We start from the raw sequence: 17,422 nt of genomic DNA on the forward strand, positions 1-17,422 counted from the left end.
TTAAGCTCCTGCAGAGTTTACAGTGGCAACATCTGCTGACAATCCACAGTGATGCATTTAAGTACCATTTGTAAACTACGTAATCCACACATAATCTCTCTGGCTCACGTTTTATCCCCTTGTTAAAACAGCTGGAACAGTTGATTCCTTCACCTTCAGTTCAGCTTAAAGAGCCTCTTTTTTTTCTTGTTCTTGGAAAACTTTAGTCTTTTCTGTTCCTGGACCAAATGGTTGATTTCTCTGAGAAACTGGAACAAGTCGTTACCAAAGAAATCTGTTGGTAACAAATAATGCAACATTTCTGAATTTTTCTTCGACTGTTCGCTGGGATTCAGGGCCATTTCTTTTTGCACTTTTTCTGCTCTCATTGTTCCCACACTCTCTCTCAGAGCAGCTGCGGCTCACGAAGGCTGAGTGAGGAAAAGCCAGATAAAAGTATCAGCAGCACAACAAACATTCTGCAGTCGAGGAGAACGTGACCAGAGCTGAGCTCTGATTTCTGCTTCCCTCCACAAACAGACGCAGCGAAGGAGCCGTGCATGCAGGCGCTGGGTGGAGAGGTCGGATCAAACAGCCACATTTCTCTATTGTTTTTCAGGTTTACAGAGGAAAACGAAGCTCAGAACAAACAGCTCCTGCTCTGTTTGATGTTTAAAAACCTATTTTTTTTTTACAGAGGAAAGTTTTAGAGAGATTCGTGTTCAATCTGTTTTTTAATCTTGCAGCCTATCATCGTCGACAAGGCAGGAATATTAAATGGTTCAGCTGCCTTCAAACTGCAAAAATCAGTTTTAAGAAGAAAATATCTGACAAGATTAGATGTTTTTAAACAAAATTACTGAGGGAGGAATAATTTTCCAATGCAACAAACTCAAGAGGATGAATCTACTGGTAATTAGCATCATACGGAAACCTCCTGCTCAATTTAATCCAATTTGAATATCTGAGAATATCTGTAATTTAGTTTAATAAATCAAAATTATTAAATAGATTCAAAACACAAGCAGTTGGTTCAATTAATTCTGATCATCTTGAGTTTTTAAATTTGGAAAACGTGTTTCCATCTCCCCTTTAGCACTTTTTATTGGAAATTTAAAAGCCAGTTTAAGCAAGTGAAAAACCTTTTTTTTTTGCCAAATTGAGAATGTTATTTTGAATTTGTGCAGTTTCCATAAACCTTATCAATGCTTCATAATAAACATTTTAAAAAACAAGGTTAGTGAAGAGTTTTCAGTCAGTTTGATTTTGAAAACACTTTTAGTGATGTCTACAGCAGTTTTTAATGTCTTACAGTATATTTGATTTTAAAGTTTTTTGCAAAATATTAATTTGTCTAGAACGGTACAGCTAGCAGCTACAGGAAGTGAAAAAAGCAGGGTTAGGGTTTCACCTTGAAACATTAGTTGGAAATTAGAACGTTTATTGCTTACTTTTTTTAATTTAATTGCCATAAAGTGGTTGTAATGAGTTGGTGTAAAATCATGTTAAACATAATATTTTGAATTTTATCTTTATATTGTGTCAGAGTGTAGTTTTATCTTCATTCACTGAAGGTTTGGTTTTTCTGGGTAAGAGCAGTGAAGACAAGAAATGATAAAAAAAAAACACTGAAAAGGTGAAAAGGAACTTTAAAACCAGAAACAGATACAAAATTTACCACAAAAGGACTGAAATGAACAAGTAAAACATAAAGAAAGAGGGAAAAACAATAAAACAATAAGCACCAACAGTCCAAAGACAGGCAGAAATGTGATGATTATTTTTGTCTGTTTTGGGGTTGATCTTTGATCATATAAAGGGGTCGGGGGGCTCAGAGGGGCTGCAGGCACCTATTGTCTGATTATTTATTTACTCCCCTGTCCAAAGTCTATTCCAGTCAAATAAACACAAACAGCACAAAACCAGCAGTGAGATTCTCCTGGAACAACGAGTCAAAGCAAATACTGATTATTTTCTTACAGGAACACAGAGACAAAGCTGCAGCTGGGAGATTTTGACCTTTGAACTTTTCACCAGTTCACAGCTTCAGGAGGGACGGATTTAGTCTTCAACCCAGGACTGAAATACAATCAGAAACCCATCAAAGAAGGAATCAATAACTAATGTGTTAAAACGTTTCAAACAATAATAAAAAAAAGCTTTTATTTCATAAAGAGACAAACAGGAAGTCAGACCTTCAGGAGAATCTAAACAGACAAATCAGATTTAAATATTTTAAGTTTTTACGTTAAAGGTGAAGAATCAGTTAAAACTGATTCAGTTATTTTATGTTCCATCCATCCATCCATCCATCCATCCATCCATCCATCCATCCATCCATCCTTGTGTAAAGACTGGCCTCATGTTCTTAGTTAGACAGTAAATACTAAACATTCACATATTTTCTTCTCATTATAACATTTATGGTTTTATTGTGTAAATGAACTAAACTGATGGTTAATTGTGTAAACAATGACAGAAGCTCAGAATAAATCTGTTCCATTTGAAGGAGGGAAAAAGTTTCAATCCCAAACAAATTGAGGATTGATCGCAGCTGCGGGATCTGTTTACGGCGTGTAGATTGTGTGTTTGTGTTCCTGCTCTGTCGGAGGCGTGCGTCACTTAAAAACCTTCATCATCACCGGGAAAGTGATTTCCTGTCCTGCCGGGTTATCGATCCCCATCTCCTCCCTCAGACCTTTATTCTCCTGCTGCAGCGTCGCTCACGACCTGTCGCTGAGACTAACAGGCCTGATGCCCGCTGACGCAACACTGATGAGTCACACCAGTGTGTGTGTGTGTGTGTGTGTGTGTGTGTGTGTGTGTGTGTGTGTGTGTGTGTGTGTGTGTGGTGTGTGTGTGTGTGCGTGTGTGTGTGTGTGTGTGGACGCAGGTGTTATCCAGCCATCTGCTCCACTTACAGCTGAGTGAGAAATGTTTCCATGTTCACAGGTCAGATTTCCTGGAAATCTCTTGAAGAAATTTGAAAAGACATTTCTCTTAAAAAAAAAAAAAAAAAAAACGCTGATAAAAGAAAACAGTTGACCCAGCTTAAAAAAATAAGTTAATTTGTTACAAGTAATCAAATTAAATTTATCCTAGTAACTTTATTAAGTTTATTAAAGGGTCTGTATTGTGTAAAATTGACTTTTTTTTCTAGCTTTACATCATGTTTCTAATATTTTTCTCGCATCAAAAACATACCTGGAGTTTTGCTTTGATTCTTTCATGATTGCTTGAGAAATTCTTTAATCTCCATGGCAACCATTCAGCTGTGCAACACGCCTGGGCGGACTTAGCTCCGCCTTCAAGGCACAGCTCCACCTCAGAGCTCCAGTTTTCAAGCTTCCACCTCACAAAGCTCCTCTTGCCAACTCAGCTCCTTCAGACTAGCCAGCAGCAAGTAGCAAACACCTGGTGGAGCTACTCATCTGCTGAGCTCATAATGGAAGCTATTTCTCAGAGCAACGCTGGTAAAACGTTGTTAATGGGTTAACAGAGGAGCCATATTGGGACGACTTCCGGGAGGCGGAGTTTCAGAAAGAGCAGGAGCTTCTTAAAGAGGCACAGACCCAATTTCAAGTCATTAAACAAAGTAAAACTTCTGTTTGAAAGAACAACTGCAGATCAACTGAAGTAACATTTATATATCACATTTTTTAAGTCTTGATTCCAATACTTTGGAACTGAGTCACTTTGTGATGTAAAAATAGATCTGAAAATGTTTCCTTCTGCTTGAATTTACTTCTACTTTTACACTTTAGTCAGATTAAATCGTTTTCTTAAGTTAAATCAGGCATCATGAGCAAAGATGTACTCAGAAAACGAGAAGCTTTATGTTATACTCAATAAATCAGAATATTATTTGAAAAATTCATTTTCTTCAGTAACTCAGTTTACTTCTGATTATTATAAACAGACTGGTGTTTCCAATCCTTTGTTTTTGTTAATTGTGATGATTTTCTGCTTACAGTTAATAAAAATGTGCCAAAAAACTCAGAAATTTTGAGATTAAGCTTCTGGAAATAAACTCAAATTGGATTTATGAAAATTAATTTGCTTAATGGAGACAGTAATTTCTAAAAAAAAAAAAAAAAAGAGGTGATTTTTCAGCTTGATCAAAAAGTTTGTAAAACTGCAATGGAAACATTTTCTGCATTAAAACAACCGAATGTTACTAGTGGTGGAAAAAACGAAGAAGGTGACAGGAAGTGGTTGGAGGATGATGACGCAGTGTCCTATTTAATAACTTAATGTGTAAACACATTTATTTCCAAATGTATTGATTTTAATTTTGTTATGAAATTGCAGAATATAAGCTGAATATCTACAAAGTTTTGCACACATTTGTGATGGAAACGCAGCTGTTGGTTGCTCAAACCTCATGTGATGTCATTAGATATTATCTTGAATAAATGGCAATTTCACAAAAAGCAGCAAAAGCAGAGCAAGAAATACTTTGTTGTAATTGACTTTATCTGAAGTGAGTTATTTTATAGTCTGGCCTGCAGTTTTAAAGCTTTTGCACAATTCTGTACATAAATTGAAGCTTGATAAAAAAGTATCCGAGTCTCCTCCAGCAGCGATCTCAATCATGTTAATTCTGATAATCAAAGCTGCTTGTTGTTGTTTTGTTTTACTCTACAAAGCAAAGGCACATCCACAGTTAGAGAGGAACAAAGCCTGACCTTTACTCAGTCAGTTGTGAAGAAGCCTGCAGCAGAGCGAGCAGTCAGGAGTGTGTGGAGCATCATGTGCTGTGTGCGTTTGCGGTCAGCTGATTGGGGATCCTGCAAAGGAAAAATGAAATTACAACATGCTGACAGAAGGCTGGAAAAGAGGTGTCACGTCCGAAACCACTCATGTGAAAATTTGACTTTTAATCTCCGTGAAGAGCTAAGAAGTAATATGAAATGACTAGAGCGGATGAAGGATAAAACTAATACCTCACAGACAGACACATCTATTAAACCATGACTGATGCATCACTTTCATATTGTTTTGATGGGAGACCTTATCTCTGTAATTGTTGGGGAATAAATTGGGTCTGGAACCTGGAGAGCAATAAGAACACACTGCTGCCCTCTTCTGGCCACTGTGGGAAGAGGGCAGCATCCAACTCAAACTATTTTCACAACCCAAAAAAAAACCAAACATCCCAGAACTGAGAAAATCAGGCTAAATTAGGAGAAATATCCAAATGAGTTCAATAATTGGCTCTATAACCTAATGTTAGTTTAAAATGTGTGATTTTTAACTACAGTGATCAGTAAGGTTTGCTTTTGTTGTGTCAGATGCCGTATCAGGGTGCCAAAACAGTTTCTGTCTGATGAGTTTCAGTCCACTTCTCCCTGTGACATTCCACACTGTCAGAAGATAAATGACTTCATGTGTTTGTTTTCGGATCGCTCTGTCCTAGAGAGACTGTCTCCGTCCTGGAGTTTCTCAGAACATCCTGTCACCTCTTCTAAGGCTTTAACATAACAGAGACCTCAAACATCTTAAGGTTCAATCCTGGACTCTCAAAATAATTAAAAGTCTAAATGCTCCCACTATTTCAGGTAAGAAAAAAAAATTAATTACCATAACTATGCAGATTATGCACAGCTTTACATCACAACGTAATCAAGAGAGAAAGAGCCCATTCAATCTTTCAGTAGATAGAAACAGCAAGTTAATGTGTGGAGGTACCATAACTTGTTTCACCTTCAACAGAAATAAAACTGAAGTTATTATCTTTGGACCTAAAGTGAACAATATTCCCAGAACCAGAAATGCTAAAAAAGACCTTTGATCACAGCATAACTGACATCATAAACGGTTTAAACATGTCTTCATTTCCCCCCAGTTTACCACTGCAATTTAATGTTTGTTGCTTGTTTGTTGTTTTATTTTCCTTCTAATCACGTAAAGCACTTTGAATTTCCTTGTTACTAAAAGTATAATGAAATAAGACTGCTTTGCCTTTCTTTTAATGTTTAACATCCACAGCTCTCAGAGAGGAGAGGCATTGTACAGATGGAACCACAAATTTACACACTGTATTTCCTTTTTTTTTGGTTAAAAAAATTCAAACACCATTTACAAAGCCGGCAAATCCTTCTGTTAAAAACAATAACATTTATATTATGTGCTTAAATATATAATATAAAATAAATATGACAGTCAATGAAATTATAAAACATGAAGTGAAGTTTTTATTTTTTATATATTAATTGGTGCAATTTAGGTATTTTTGATTTATGTATTGGGCCATTCATTTATTTGTGCTTTTATTTTTAATTGTGTCAGTTTTGGTCATCCAAATCCCTGCTTGTGGAGTTAACATTGATTACAATGCTGGAAGTACACTATTTGGAAAGAAATAAATGTATGAAGTATATGGGTTTTCCTTTCTAATTTCAGTTGCTGAAATAAATTAACGTTTTGATGATATTGTGACTTAATATGAAGCATTTTTATCGAGGCATTGGGGTCAGAAAATTTGAAGAACTGCTCCAAACTGCAATGTGTGACCCGATACAAGAGAGGGCGCTGTTGACTTCCACCGGAAGCCCAAGTATGTTGCCGGAAGTAAATCCCAGTTGGCTAGAGTAAGCGCACCTTTTCAGCATGTGGAGTCTGTTTGGGCTTTCAGTTCCGACAAAATTCTGATAAATCTTTCTAAAATTACGAAAAGTTACCGAAAAGATGGGAAAGAAAGGAAAGAAAGAGAAAAAAGGGAAAGGAGCGGATAAAACGGCCGCTAAAATGGAGAAAAAGGTTTCAAAGAGGTCCAAAAGAGAAGAGGTATCACTTGGTTGTATCGTTACTGATTCTGTTTTTATTCGAATCCATAACACAAGGTGATTTTTTTTTTTCTTTTATTGTGTGCCCAGGAGGATTTGGAGGCTCTGATTGCTGAGTTTCAGAATCTGGACGCTAAGAAGACCCAGGTCGTAGAAACCACCTGTCCTCCTCCAGCACCGAGGTGACGCCTTTAAATTCACTCTAAACTTTACCTGGGCCTCACGAAAGAACTGAAATAACACTGGATACAAGCAAACTGGATTTAGTGTTAAAGAATAAACCTGCAGGATATCATTACCTACTAATTCCGTTATCTGTTTTTCCTTTCTTTTTTACCTTTCAATTCCGGCTTTGACTTATTTAGATGGTCTTTCTCTGAGTTAAAATACACACAAACCCATCTGTGTAAACTATATCAACACCGACCAGAACAGAAAGTCAGCTCATGATTGCAGTTTTGGGATTTCATCCTTTATTAAGCTGAAGCAATTCATGTTCTACATCTAAGCAGTTTAAAATTGAACCCGTGTTCTTTATTCATTTATTTAATAAAATAAAGCCAAAAAATACAGTTTGAACTTGAGTTAGCATGTTGATCACATCATTGGTTTTGCCTGCCTATTTACATTTGCTTTGGCTTCTTTATTTATATCAGATGTGTTAATATGCTTAGATTCTAAATCATTAAGCTTCTCTGATTCATGTTTTCCTTTTTGTTTTACCTTCAAACCAAAATACATATTACTCTGACTACTTCCAACAATAACTATAGATATATTAATTCTGGGTCCAGAGAGAGCTACAGATCATGATTATTGATTCTGACTAATTCATACATGTGATTAATTCTTAATTATTCTCAGTTTGGTTTAAGAAACTAATAAATACCTGACAACTTTGAAGAGATTCAGATTGAGTATTATGAGAAATAAAATGACCAAAAAGAGAATAAACAAAAACATAAATCAGCACAAACCAAAAACACATGAAGAATAGATGTTAAATATAAGTAATTAATCAGCTTTTAATCATTTGAATGATTAGAAATCATATTTTTTTTATTTGTGAAACCACCATTGTATGTTAGGATAAATTAAACTCTGTACTAGATTTAATAAAAAAATAAAAAAAGCTAAGCTACTTTCCTGCACCATCAACTGAATGCATTAATTCAGGAAAAACCTGAAGATAAAATTAAGTCATGCCTTAAATTCATCAAAAATGTAGTTTTTACGTATTTTATGTAATTGGGGCTGCTCTGCCGTTTTTTTGTTTTTAGGCTGAATGCGTCTCTGTCTGCACATCCTGAGAAAGACGAGCTCATCCTGTTTGGAGGAGAGTTCTTCAACGGAAAAAAGGTGGAAACTTTTTCCAGAGAAATTTTCTCTGCAATTTTAAATTTGAAAATCCTAAAAAACATATATGTTTATGTGTTTGTTTTCTTTTAATGGCAGACGTATCTCTACAACGATTTGTTTTTCTACAATATCAAGAAGAACAGCTGGGTTAAATCGGACATACCCAACCCGCCTCCTCCACGCTGCTCCCACCAGGTGCCCTACTTTCTTTTACTATTTTTTTATTTTTATTTTAAACCAAACCACTTTTACACCTCACCTAACTGATGCATGGACAACAGATAGTTGTTGGTTTTGTATCCAACATACACAACCAAAAAGAGAATGTCCCCCATTCTATCTTTGGTTTTGTATGTTGGAAGACATTAAGAATAAAGCAAGACTCAAAATACTTTTTCGTCTTTTTCCGCTGATTTCCACACCATAATATTACTAGAATAAAGTCATATTTTGAAAATAAAGTTGTACTAGAAATAATCCAAAATAATATGAGAATAAAGTCAAAGTATTACGAGAATAAAGTTATAAAATTAAGTGAATAAAGTCGAAATAATGTGAAAATGAAGTCATAATATCACAGGAATAGGGTCATATTACAAGAATACAGTCAAAGTATTACAAGAATAAAGCTATAGAATTACAAGAAGAAAATCATGATGTTATTATTGTATTACTTTATTTAAAAAAATTTTTTTTTTACTTTATTCTGGTACTTTTATGATTGTATTTTCTTAGCATGGCCTTAATGTGGATAATCCTATAAAGTGGAATATCACTTTATGAAACATGGAGGAACATTTCTCCTGTCAGCCACAAGAGGGCAGAGCGCTGCGGCTCAGATCGGACAGATCTCACCTGTTGGCGCCGTCATCCCAGCAGACGCCTGATGCAACAAAACAAACCTTCCTGTGCTGTGCTCTGCTGCTCCCTGCAGGCGGTGGTGGTCCCGCAGGGCGGAGGCCAGCTCTGGGTGTTCGGAGGGGAGTTCGCTTCTCCAAATGGGGAGCAGTTCTACCACTACAAGGACCTCTGGGTGCTGCACCTGGCTACACACACATGGGAAAACATCAAGTACGTGCAGAAACACAGAGGAGCCATAAAAATAGCACCAATAATAAACAGGAATAACGAGACGTGTTTATTTAGGGAACTGGATGAGGTTTAAAGGCTTTAATGAATTCATGTGAAATAAATGCAGTTGAGTAATTAGTTCCTGCTTTGCATTTCTGAAGCGTTTGTTGTTTTCCAGAGCTGCCGGTGGTCCGTCGGGTCGCAGCGGCCATCGAATGGTCCTCAGCAAGAGGCAGCTGCTGGTGTTTGGAGGTTTCCATGAGAGCACGAGGTAAACACACCAAAAGGTTTACCTCACCGCATTTAAAGAAGGTCGTAAGATATTATGCAACGCTTACATTTTATGCTCAGATTTTCTAGCCTAAATCTTTTAGTTGAGTTGCTCTAGTTCTGATTCTGATGAGTAAGAAAAACCATGCAGCAATTTTGATGGACAATAAATTGTCCCAGAACGTGTTGCAATAATCAATAATATTGTCATTTTGATACCATTTTCAACTAATATAGTTGTAATGGCATAATAATACCGTTACCATTCGCTGAGAATCATTAAATTTAAAATTGTATCCAAATGGATTTATTTATTTTATCCAAAATAAATAAACAAAACAGAAATTAATGATGAAGTCTGTGTAAAATGGATAGTTGGGACCAAAGCACCAGACTGAAGACTTTAAGAGAGAAAATAAAAAAACTATAAATCATACAAATAGAAATTATTGAGCTTGTTTTAATTTATTATGAGATTAAATGATTTATTGCGACAGGCTTCACGCAGCAGCAAACTTTTCAAAAGTTCCTCTCATGAAACTGATTGCTTATACAGTGGCATCACCAAGGAGGGGCCGCGGGGGGCCACACTTTTTAAAATGCTGGCCACCCCAGAGAATCATGTTCACTTGGTACAAAAGCTTGCAGAGTCGTCTTCTTCAATAAAACAATAAGTGTAAAACCTATTTAATAGATAAATGGAAACATCAAAGGGGCAGTATCATGTTGAATCGATTTTTTTTCATCTTTGCATCATGTAAAGTTATTCATTCAGCAAAAACAAACCTGGAGTTTTGCCTTCATTCTTAGATGCACGTTTGAGAAATTCAGTAATCTCCATGGCAACCATTCAGCTGTAGCGCCGCCTTCCAGACGCAGCTCCTCCCCCTCTCAGCTCCTTCAGACTAGCCAGCAACAATTAGCAAACACCTGGTGGAACAGCTGAGCTCATTGTAGGAGCCAGTTCTCAGAGCAACGCTGGTAAAAACGTCGTTAAAGGGTTAACAGAGCAGCCATGTTATGATGACTTCCTGAAGGCGGAGTTTCAGAAAGAGCAGGAGCTTCTTAAAGAGACAGAGGCCCAATTTCAAGGCGTTAAATCACAAAGTCAAATTTCTTTTAAATCATATTTTGATATATATAGCATAGTCACTTGGTTGTGCTATAAAACAGCACTATGTGCCTAGAAAACACATAATACTTCCCCTTTAATGCATGTATAAATATATGTGGACTTTTCTGTTTACTGACGGCATCAAAAAATTCAGTAAAAATCTATTTTTCTTGTCAATTTTTTGATGAATAAGTAATAAGTTATTCAGTTGCATTTCATTTTCATTTGGTTAAATTATTATTCAACCAACTGAGCCGAGAATCCGGGTCCGATCACACCCCAAGCAGATGAACACTTCTAACTTCACTCCGCAGTGGCAACAAACGCTGACTGTGGTCCCAATTACTTCACAGTGAAATTAAACGACTGCGTTGCACCTGCTTCCACCTGCTTCCACCTGCTGTGGTCTGAAGAGTCACAACTTCCTCCTGGTTCGCATCAGGAGGGGAAATCTGTGGCAGAGCTCAGATCGGGCCTGAAACATCCAGCCAGACCTGCGCCGAGTCCAATCCTGCTTTAGTTATCTTTAATTGGGCTGAAGTAAACCCAACACAGAATTTTAATGAAGCTTTTACTGCTTTCGTTTTTATTGCACCATTTGAGTAAACGGCGTAACCTCTCCGTGTTTTTAGCTTTCGTTTAACAAGTTCCAGCTCTGTTCTCTTAGCTGTTGTAGCTGCAGGATGAGTCGGGCGTAAACCTTCTGGGACGGGGGTGTCCAAACATTTTGGCACGGTGGACAGAAATGTCAAGCTGAAAGAACTCTGGGGGGCACAAACCTTTCAATTATAGTTTTTGCAATTATAATTGCAAAAACTGTCTTATGTTTGCAACAGTGAACTTTTTCTGTCGACAAGCGAACTATAAATTATTACAGATTTTAAACAGAAAAGTTTTGCAGGTTTTCCAGATTAAATAAAAATCAACAAACTATATCCTAAATATTTCAGGTTGATTGTATTTTTCTAGATTTGATCAGTGTACGGCTTTTGCTTTGTTTGGAAAAGTTTATTAAACAGCAGAGGTGGGTGGAGTATCCAAAAATTATATTCAAGTAAAAGTAGTTCTGCTTCAATATGTAAAAGTAAAAATGATCCATCCAAGAAAAGTATTTGGCAAAAAGTCTCCTCAAGTACTGTGTAACCGATCAAGTTATCAATTATTTCATATTTTAAAATGACATCATCAGATGGACTAAAACACAAAGTTAAGTGGAAATTTGGAAAGGACAAAAATGATAATAGTTCATATAAGTAACAAAAAAAAAAATCAGGCAAAATCTTTTTAAAAAACATTCTTAAAATCTGTTATCAGCCTTCATGTTATCTGCTTTAAGTTTAGCTCTCTCTAAACATGTCTGTTCATTTTAAATATCTCCATACACCTTAAATGTCTCCAAAGCAAGTTAATGAAATATGGTATCATGTGTCAAAGAGCAAATTTTTTAGTTTTTACGATGGATTAAGATGGAAAACATCTGATTTATTGATTTTGTTGTGAACTAAACGAGTTTTTTATTTTTACTGTCTCTGGAAATGTCACCTTCTCGCTCTGGTTCAGCTGATTTCTCTCCTCCCTTTGCAGGGATTTCATCTACTACAATGACGTCCACGCCTTCTCCTTGGACACCTTCTCCTGGTCCCGCCTCACTCCGTCAGGCTCCGCCCCCTCTCCGCGCTCCGCCTGCCAGATGACCGCCACGCCGGACGGCGCGGGCGTCATCATCTATGGAGGATACTCCAAAGTGGTACGCGCTCGCTCTGAGATTTACGGAGGTTCTGCTGCGTGAAACGTCTTAACGGCGTTCGTTCGTTTAGAGGGTGAAGAGAGACGTGGAGAAGGGGAGCATCCACTCCGACATGTTTCTCCTGAAGCGAGACGGCAAAGACGGACAAGGTACAAAACTGATCAGACTGATCAGCAGAAACCAAGCCGAGGCGGGGAGGAACTAGTTACATTTACTTAGTTACATTTACTTAGTTACATTTACTTTAGTGACGTTTAGATAACCTGATGGAGGTTTAGGACCATTATTTTAAAAAATCATTCAAATTTAAATGATTTCTATAAATAAATAATAATATATCATTTTATTTCAATAAGTAATTGTTGAATAAATTATTATGAATTGAATTTATAGCTTTTTATTCAATAATTATTGTCCTATAAAGTCAATAATAGTATTTTATTCTATTATTGCCACTTTATTCTCATATGAGTCGGAATAATGTGAGAATAGTGTCATAATAACATTCTGGTAATAAGTCAAATATGAATTATTTTAAATATTTATCATTATTTATTATTCAATAAAGTAATAATAGGACTTTATTCTCCTTTTTGTGACTTTATTTTTATTCATTCTACATTATTCTCATACAAGTTGAAACAATGCAGAATAGTGTCATTATAAACGTAATAAATAATAATAAATAAAGTCGTTATATGATTATTTTATTTTCGTAAAACTACGACTTTATTCTCCTGTTGTTGCAACTTTATTTTTGTGCGAGTCGAAATGATAGGAGAGTAGAATCATTTCAAGAACAAAGTCAAAATAATATGAGAATAAATTCGAGTATGAAGAGAATAAAGTCTTAGTATGACTTTATTCTTGTCACTTTATTTTAGCGAGGCTCTAATACTGTCATATATTGATATTAAATAGAAAAAATTTTCATTTTAGTTTCTAAGATACCAGAATTTGCACATAACTATATATTTTTGTCTGATGACATTTAAAGTTTAAAATCAGCGACGTTTTATTTTTACTTTAGTAAAAATATGTGAACGTTTTGCTTCTCTTGTAATTTGGGGATTTTCACTCAGACTGACTGTTTGTGGTGCAGAAAAGTGGTCCTGGTCCAGATTGAGCCCGTCTGGCAGCAAGCCGCCGCCCCGCTCCGGGTTCTCTCTGGCCGTGGGTCCGGCGGGCCGGGCGGTTCTGTTCGGCGGCGTTTGTGATGAAGAGGAGGAGGAGTCACTGGAGGGGGACTTCTACAACGACCTGTACTTGTACGACACGGTGAAGAACCGCTGGTTCCCCGGCTTGCTCAGGGTAAACCCGACTCTGCTTCATCGGTTTGGACCAGAACAGAACGTTTTATAAAAGTTACCTCGAACTTTTCCTGCTTAGTGTCTGTTGTTCAGGACAGTTCTGGTTCCACAGGTCCGAATCTTTGCATTAGAGTTTCCTTCAGGTGGATAATACAGTAAATTACTGTTTAGCATGTATGTTTTCCATATGAAATTCAGGATAAGAGCCATTTTTCAAGATGGCCGCCGTTTTTGAGCTGTTTTTTTGCCTTTTGTTTCCCATTTTCATAACTCGAATTAACTTTTATGTCACATGAGATGTTTTTGACTTTGGTTATTCCAACAACTCTAAAGTGATAATTTGTAGTAAAATCTGAAACGGTTTGTAAGTGTCCGGAGGACGAAGAGGAGGAGGAAGATGATGGTAACCAGTGGCTGAAGCTGCGTTTCCATTAGCCACAAAGTTGGGCAAAGTGAAATTATAAAACTAAACTAATCAAGTCATATTTATTGTTAGCATTATCTTCCCCTAATTTTTTTTTTTTTTTAGCTTCTGACAATTTTTTGCATTTAGCAGTTTAACATTTTCTTGCTTCATTTTTTAAATATGTTTAGCAGGTTAGCATTAGCTTCCGCTAGTTGACTTTTTATGCTTAGCATTATTTTTTATGTTTCACATCAGCCAGTCACAACAAGCGATTAATCGATTAATTGCATGATGAATTATAATCAGCTTGATTATTTACATTCTGATGATTCATATTTTTTGAAGGGTAATTTTGTTTACAAAGACTTCATAATAAATTTTTATTTATTATTCTGGTTGTTTTATTTTATTTTGGAAATTTAAAATAACTTCCAGTTTGAGTGTCAGGTTTTCTTTGAGAGGGAGAAATGTCATTATTATGCCAGTATCAATATATCACTTGAAAACTGCCTAAAAATAAACTGTATTATCGTTTATCAATAACTTCTGGGAACATTTGTGACAGAACTAGTTTCACGCTTTAGCGTTGGCTCATGCTAATGATTTTGTTTTAAACAATAGCAGAGCAAAGATTCTTCTGGTGAATTAATGGTTAGTGAACTTTTTGTCCGTTTCTCCAGGGAACCAAATCGGAGAAGAAGAAACGACGAAGGGGGAAGAAAGTGGAGGACGAAGGAGCAGAGAGGAAGGATGAGGAAGAGGAGGCAGCGGCTCGAGGACCAACTGAGGTCATCAAGGAGGTCGTGACAGAAGACGGCACGGTGATGACCATCAAGGAAGTGATTCCGGGTCCTCAAGAGGAGGAGGAGGAGGAGGAGGAAGAGGAAGAGGAGGAAGATGGTAACTAGTGGCAGTAGCTGCGTTTCCATTAACCATAATGTTGTGCAAATTGAAATTATAAAAATAAATTAGTGGAAACAAGCCAATTTTGAAAAAGCGTAAATGTTTCCGTCAGCATTCGGTTGTTGATCAGACGTCTCGTGTTTCCATTCCAGTTTCCGTGAAAAACATTACATTTGCATCTGCCGATTCGTCCCAGCGTAAAACCTCTTTTTACTTTTGACATTTCAAAAATTAATTTGCTTAATGGAAACAAACCGATTTCGAAAAAACTCACATTTTTTGTGCGTTTAGATGTGGTGGCTCTTCAGCCGAACCCAAATAAATATTTAGCAAAATGAAAACTTTACATTTGGTGTAGCTGTTCACATTCATTGCTGCTGTTATTTTTAGTGACTCAACATGTGAACAAACTTTCACACGTGATTTTAATTACATTTTAACGGAAACATCGACATTGCAATAATGTGGTTTCTTTTTCCAACATATAGACAAAAAAATGTTGACATATTTGTATCGAAAACGCAGCTCGTGGCGGTGGAACAAAAATCACGTTTTATACTCAGATTGAGCTTCGCTCCGCAGGTTCGGCCTCGGCGCCGACGGCGGAGCCGTGTCCGAGGTCCAGCGCCATGGCAACGGTGCGTCAGGGGAAGCTGTACCTGTACGGCGGGATGTTCGAGGTGGGAGACCGCCAGGTCACCCTGAGCGACTTCTACTGCCTGGACCTGCACAAGATGGACCAGTGGGAGGTTCTGGTGGAAATGGACCCAAGTGAGCGAGCCAATCAGGCGGCCGGCGCTTTGATCCCAGCTGAGGCTGCGAGGCTTCGTGATGATTTATGATTTCTGTCTCCACAGAGACGCAGGAGTGGCTGGAAGAGTCTGAGTCAGAGGATGAAGAGGAGGAGGAGGAGGAGGAGGAGGAACCCAGAGGAGCAGAAGGAGAGGAAGAGGAGGAGGAGGATGGCAGCGAGGATGATGAAGGCAAGGGATTACTCAGCATCTTTGATGTGTTCTGCAACAAGTGCTTCCTTTGTTGCTTGGAAATTACATTTGATGAGTCTGTTACTTTATTTTTGTTGCTTTTTCCAGTTTTACTCACTTTTTAAAATATTTCTAATTTGTGGAAAATGTAAATTGTAAAAGCTGCTGCATAATTACAGGGAATTTCCTGACTTCCCTCACATTAACAACACAAACTTCTCGTTAGTTTTCAGCTTTTAGTGCATTAATTCTGATTCATTGAATAGATTTTTTTATCTATTCAATGAATAGATTAAATTATATATATAAGAATATATATAAAAAACATCAAAGTTTTTGATATGTGGTTCAATAACTCGGTTCAATGTCTTAGTGTTTTAATTTGATTAATCGATCAATCATCAGAGTAACTGATAGATTAATTGATTGCTAAAATAATCGTTAGTTGCAGCTTTATTATAGAGTCAGAGTTCATACCAAACTCAAATAAAATAAGATAGTCATGACCATTTTTGTGAAAAAAAGGAAACTATTAAGTTTCCTTTGTCACTAGAAGGATTTTAACTCAATTATTGCACCAGTCTGATGGTTGAGCAGCATAAATAACTGATTAAAAACATTAAATTAAACTCTTATGTGTATTTATTCAATAATTTAGCAGCAAAAAGGGGTTTTAAGTTTAAAATATTGCTTATTTTGTTGATATATGGTTGTTAAAACTAAATATTTTAATCGAGTCACTATTTTAAACATTTAATTGAATTACAAATCTGAAAAGTTTCACCGATCACTGCAGTTACATCTGATCTAACATTTAAAGCCCCAATAAAATAGTTTGAAGTTTTAACATGACAGAACCAGAACCACTTTAATAAACTGTTTAGCAACCACAGGAAACTAGCATTAAGCTAATCTTTTCCTCTGCAGCTTTAACAGATTTAACTGTGTTTTCAGAGGAGGAAGAAGAGGAAGAGGAGCACCCCGCTGTGCAGGAGGGAGAGACCCTGATGGACTACCAGAACCGGACCGAGCCGTACTGGGTTAAACTCGCACGTGCCAACATGGGGCCCGACGCCAAGGACAAGAAAGTGTCCAAAGTTGCTGTTGCCATGGCGAAAGTCTTCTATGAAGACCAATAGTGGGAATCCCAGAACTGTGTGTGTGTGTGTGTGTGTGTGTGTGTGTGTGTGTGTGTGTGTGTGTGTGTGTGTGTGTGTGTGTGTGTGTGTGTGTGTGTGTGTGTGTGTGTGTGTTTGTTTACCTTCATATAAGATTAAACTTCAGAACCTGTAATAAAAGTTAAGTCTCTAAACAAAACATCTAAACATAAACTTCCAAATGAAGCCGTGAATCTGAATAAATAATAACTGGTTTCACATTTAATTTTGTTTGTGTGTGATCGGCTTTTTAAAAACTTCTCAGAGTTTTAATGATCATTTGAAATTATCCCTTAATAAAGTTATGTTTATCTTAAATCTTTAAGCTTTTAATT

At 36.8% G+C, this 17,422-nt stretch overlaps 1 protein-coding gene across 1 annotated transcript; it reads left to right on the forward strand.

Annotated features, from left to right (window-relative positions):
- Positions 1-6,531: 6,531 nt before the first annotated feature.
- Positions 6,532-17,313, forward strand: klhdc4 (kelch domain containing 4). The gene is made up of 13 exons (XM_008436550.3): positions 6,532-6,768; positions 6,858-6,949; positions 8,048-8,126; positions 8,223-8,321; positions 9,061-9,197; positions 9,376-9,468; positions 12,166-12,328; positions 12,399-12,477; positions 13,431-13,639; positions 14,725-14,944; positions 15,530-15,718; positions 15,805-15,930; positions 16,885-17,313. The coding sequence occupies exons 1-13, from the start codon at positions 6,670-6,672 to the stop codon at positions 17,067-17,069; spliced, it is 1,770 nt and encodes a 589-aa protein (XP_008434772.1). The 5' UTR covers positions 6,532-6,669; the 3' UTR covers positions 17,070-17,313.
- Positions 17,314-17,422: the final 109 nt, after the last annotated feature.

Source organism: Poecilia reticulata, chromosome 6 (assembly GCF_904066995.2).
Source record: "Poecilia reticulata chromosome 6, P_reticulata-male-v2, whole genome shotgun sequence".
Taxonomy (NCBI): domain Eukaryota; kingdom Metazoa; phylum Chordata; class Actinopteri; order Cyprinodontiformes; family Poeciliidae; genus Poecilia; species Poecilia reticulata.